This window comes from Vanellus vanellus (assembly GCF_965231255.1).
Source record: "Vanellus vanellus genome assembly, chromosome: 1".
NCBI lineage: Eukaryota > Metazoa > Chordata > Aves > Charadriiformes > Charadriidae > Vanellus > Vanellus vanellus.
Genome location: NC_138905.1, coordinates 42748405 through 42753536, shown reverse-complemented (window position 1 = coordinate 42753536; position 5132 = coordinate 42748405). Strand labels below are relative to the sequence as shown.

The 5132-nt window shown below is 46.9% G+C and overlaps 1 protein-coding gene across 1 annotated transcript; it reads left to right on the top strand.

The window, feature by feature from the left end:
* Nucleotides 1–4046: 4046 nt before the first annotated feature.
* Nucleotides 4047–4508, top strand: PHLDA1 (pleckstrin homology like domain family A member 1; the record flags this gene model as incomplete). Its single annotated transcript, XM_082487856.1, has 1 exon — nucleotides 4047–4508. One exon carries the CDS (start codon nucleotides 4047–4049, stop codon nucleotides 4506–4508), a length of 462 nt encoding a protein of 153 aa, XP_082343982.1.
* Nucleotides 4509–5132: the final 624 nt, after the last annotated feature.

The window sequence follows — 5132 nt, the reverse complement described above, 5'->3', positions numbered from 1 at the left end:
CATCAGGTCATTTAAACCCTCTTACAGGCTGGCTTCGCTCTGCAATGTGTGCTTAAGTGCTTTTTAATATTTTAGAAGACAGCTATCTCTGAAGTGCAAGGGACTTTGGAAGAGCCAGGCTGGAGCAGCTGTAATGCCAATAGTCTGTGTTCCTTCATTTGGTACTGCTGCGGGTTATAGGGAATGCTAAGGTCTGGGGAAATGTGGTTAGTAGTTATGGTAAATCTCCCGTCTATCTATGCCTGGTTTACTGTGGAGTATGCATGTGTATTGGTGAGATAGAATTTGTAAAATTCCTGTGACAGGAATTTCACAGGAATCCTGCCGGGTCACAGGTTCAGTACTTCAGCGTTCGGTCAGCAACAAGTTCCAGTGAAATCACTGGAAGATGGTAAAGGTCAAAAAAATACTTTTAGAAGTAACCACTTATTGTCTAATTGCTTTAATAGCATATTGCAGCACATCTATTTGTCATGTATTGCTCAACCCTTGACTATTTTTTTTTTTTTTTCCTCGTTTTCCTTCCGTCTAGAAATGACCAGCTCATGCATCCTTTAGGTTTCCTTCTTAACATTTTTTCTGGTTTAGCCACTTCTCGGTAATGGAGGAAATTACAATGATTAAGGGTTGTCATTCAAGATAGGTTTAGCGTCCCTTTAAAATGAATAGTTGGCATCGAGAAGCTGCTGTCTGCAGATTCATTACGCAGGAAAACACAAGTAAAATTGTGGGCTTTTTAGTCTTTCACAGTGACTTCCCAAAACAATGTCTAACTTGCCTCAGGGTTGAAAATTACTCTTACTGTAATTACTCTTTAAAGTTGCACATACAAAATTGCAACAACTTAAGTCTAAGTTATGGAAATTATGATATAGGAGAACGGTGTGTTTAACAACCAAAACTTTCTGTTACCAATATCAACTTTGTACATGGCAAAGGAAAAAAAAAAAAAAAAAGGAATAAATGCATCTTAAATGTAGAAACTTTCAAGGATCAGATTCGGTGTTTTTTTCAGGTTGTAGTATTTCAGGTTTGACAGTAGGAGGCGTCTGCACATCAGATATTTCAGGAGAAACAGATGCAGGACTTGCACAGTATTTAGTGAAACTTCAATAACAGACAGGGAACATTTAATATATTTGCAGTGGTTTAAATATATATTTAAAGAAAAGTAAAGTAGAATCTCAGTGGGATATGTAGTGTGCGCTTAACTGTGGTGAAAGTGGATTTTCAAAATACTAATGTAAGAAACAATTCTGGAAGTTTAGTTTTGACTTCCATCTAGGAAAATAAAGTTGTTTTTTATTCTTTACTGCCAAATTCTGCACAATTAAATTGGGATATCTTTTCTTTTTCCATGAAGCTGTCAGTATTTCATCTTACCCTAGTCTCCTAAGTTGTGACTGATCTGGTGGTTTTGGTCAAATGAAGTGTATTTTAAATAGCTGTTAATATTTGTTGGCTTACAGAGTGCAAGTTGAAATGGATGTTTTTGCATGTTCACTTCTGATCACATGCTTAGGTGAATTTCACCAGGAATAAACAGTTGTTGTTGTGAGTCTGTACCTTAGTAGAGTATGTTCATCAGTGTTTAGAGTTGGGTTGCAAATCTGACATTCAACACTTCAGAAAACTTTATGCTATGGAAGGCCGAAGTAGAACAAATTTAGAATTTAGTCCCTTTCTCCTGTATATTCGATGAAAATCCTTGGGCTTCCATGTGGGTCTCACTTTTTTCCTTTGATTTATTTATAAATTACTATGAGCTCTGAGAACAAATAAAAAAGCTCACATTAAAATATATACATATAGGTTATATGTTCATGTCTTTTCAGTGTTCCAGTGCAGTGTTCCAAGAGGAAAAAGTTCGCAAATGCTTGTTACAGAATAACATGTGGAACTTTTAAGTCCAAGGCAAGTTTCCATACTACTGATTAGTGCATTTACTCAGAAGCAAATGGCTATTCACTTACAGCAATGGAGCAGCAACCAAACCTGAACAGGTGAATTATTAGAAATGTCATCTGTAGGTATAGGTCAATGTCCTGTGCCTTACATAAACACAGTATTTTAATTAGGTTGTTTGATATAGATGAATGTGTTTCAACCACTTTTTATGTTTTAATTTGGCAATTTCAAAATTAAGTGTCTGCTCATGTGATGCATATAATCAGGAGTAAAGAAGTAGGTGCGAAAGACATCCCGTGCAAAGGCAGAAGGTCTCTCATCTCGCTCAAGCTGTGTGTGAGGCTCCTTGTGTGTGCACCAGCAGCTGGAGGTGCTGATATTTGTGCTGGGGAACTTGGGTTCAAATGGCAATGAACTCCAGGCAATTGCAAGTGGTGGTCAGATCTCTTGGAAGCTCGCATGTGCCTCTCTTAAACCTGGCGTAAGATGTTTGTGAGTGCACTGTATCTTAGTGTCTATATTAAGCTCTAAGAAGAAGGGACTATTTATGACACAAATGCATGTTTAAGATGTTAATCCCCTTTTTTTGTTCAGTTTGTGGCTAGCAAGTTGCCTTTGTTACTGATTTGAGTGTCTTCCAGTTACCTCAGGAAAGGTAAAACAACTAAATAATTGTAATTGCCTTTACCTTAATAGTTTACCTCTCGGAAATTTATCAAAATTAACTTTGAACTTCAAGAGGAAACTATTACAAGAGGAAATCTCTTTTAAAAAGTTATCAGAGAGAAACTCCATTAAAGCTATCATTACTATTGATTTTTCTTTTCTAATGTGTTCCCACTGACCTATGCTATAGTGTGACTTGCTTCCTAGCTACCAATTTTATTGTGAGGAGGTTTGGGGTTTTTTATGGCCATGTAAAAATACATGTTTAAAAAACCCCAGTGCTCTCAAACATAATATGAAGTTTTCAGCATTCATCTGGCATTGTTAGCCAAATTCAATTATGTGGGCTTTTGATTTACTTCTAGTACATCAAAGGGCTTTAAAATAAATAGTTTAATATTAACTTTAGCTCACTTTACTTTTCTACTCAAATAAATTAATTCAAAAGCTAACCTTGGGGAAGAATCCAAACAATAAGCAAATGTGTGGCAACAAAGAATAACAAGAACAGTGGCCCTAGCTGTTTGCCAGTTTGTTTGTTTTTTTTTTTTCTTCCTAGTCTACTTTTAAAATTTCCAAGTACTGAGGTTGGGGTGTTTCGTTTGGGAAGTGATATGGATACTTGCTTTCTTTAGGCATTACTTAAACTGCTGCAGAGTGCAGGTGTGTTATGTGCATACATTAGAAGCTGCTTCTCCCCGACGCGGTGGAGAGCAATGCTGGAGAGTGGGGACAAAGCTGTTGTACGGGGTGGCGTGTGAGGCCGTCTCCTTTGTTCAACGGAGCGGTAGTCGTTTAAATATCAGGGTGTTGCTGAAAATTGGCACCGGTTTTATTGGACTTGAATCAAACACACGCAGAAGGGAGCCCTTTGCCGCTGCTCCCCACGGCGAAGCGGGGGGCAGGTTAAGGAAATTTGTTCTAAACAAATACCCCTGGGACACCCCGGTGCAATCCACCGAGCGCCTTGTTCCATTAATCCCTGTAGCAGGTAGTTAATCACGGCGGGGAGACCCGTCTCTCTCCTCGGAGGAGGGGCGGGGGAGGCCGGGACCGGGCGAACCGCCGCCGGAGAGCGCAGCCCCGGGGCGGCGGGGCGGGCTGCTCCGGGCGGGGCGACCGCGCCGTCGGCGGCGGCGGCGGCAGCGCTGGGGGCATCCCCGCTACCGCCGGCGGGAGGAGCCGCCTTTTCCGCTGGGTGTCACTCCGGGGTGGGAAAAGGCTCCTTCAAAAAGCCGAGGGGAGGGAAAAGCCCGCCGCCACACAGCCGCCCGCAGCCGGCAGCGCACCCGCCGCAGCCCGCCACGCCGCGGCACGGGCGGCAGCCGCTCCGCTTCCTGCGGGCCGGGGCGCTCCCGCCTCTCCGCTTCGGAGCCGGCGCCCGGCGGAGGGTCATCGGCTGGTGCCGGCTGCCCCCCGACCCCAGCCCCTGCGGGCGGAGGCTGCCTGCCCCGCCGGCCCATGCCAGAAGGATGCTGGAGAGCGGCTGCAAGGCGGTGAAGGAGGGCGTGCTGGAGAAGAGGAGCGACGGGCTCCTGCAGCTCTGGAAGAAGAAGCGCTGCATCCTCACCGAGGAGGGGCTGCTCCTCATCCCCCCCAAACAGCAGCCGCCGACGCCGCAGCAGCAGCCGCCACCGCCGCTACCGGCCGAGCCGGCGGCCAAGATCAAGGAGCTTCACTTCTCCAACATGAAGACGGTGGACTGCGTGGAGCGGAAGGGCAAGTACGTGTACTTCACGGTGGTGATGGCCGAGGGGAAGGAGATCGACTTTCGGTGCGCGCAGGAGCAGGGCTGGAACGCGGCGATCACGCTGCAGATGGTGCAGTACAAGAACCGCCAGGCCATCCTCGCCGTCCGCTCCACCCGCCAGAAGCAGCAGCACCTCGGGCAGCCCCACGGCCCGCGCCTCCGCAGCGCATCCAACTCCGCCTAGGGCAGGTAGGGCCACCGGGACCGGCCCCGCTTCCGTCCCCGGGAGCGGCTCCTCTCCGCCCGCCGGGGCTGCCGAGCCCCGCTCCGCTCCCCGGGACCGGCTCCTCTCCAGCCCCCGGGGCGGCCGATCCCGTCTCCCCCACCCGTCGCCGGGCCCCGCGGGTGCCCCGGGGCTGGAGGCTGGATATCCCCGGTGGGGATAAAGCTGCTGCGGGCAGGTTTCGACTGACGGGCTGCCCTGTGTGCTGTGCTGTCTTATTGCAGGTGAAGTTCACCAAGCGCTTGGGGGAAGCGGGACGGAGCGCGTTCCTTGCGGACGTACTTCGGGTGATCAAAAACTGGGCAAAGGCCGGAGATGCAGGTAGACGTGGAGAGAAGCGGCTCAACAACCTGGACCCCGGCGAGCTGCTGCCACCGCTGCTGCTGCTTTGCCGCCCTCGGTGCCGAGAAGCATTTCAAATCTATTATTTATGAACCTTGGGAAGGATCCTTTGGTGTGATGGGACTTCTAGGAGACATGACGTACTGTAACTCTATTTTAATGTATTTTATTTTATTTATTAGGGTTGTTTGTTTGGGTTTTTTTTGGTTGTCTGTGTTTTTCTTTTTTTTTTTTAAAAGCTTG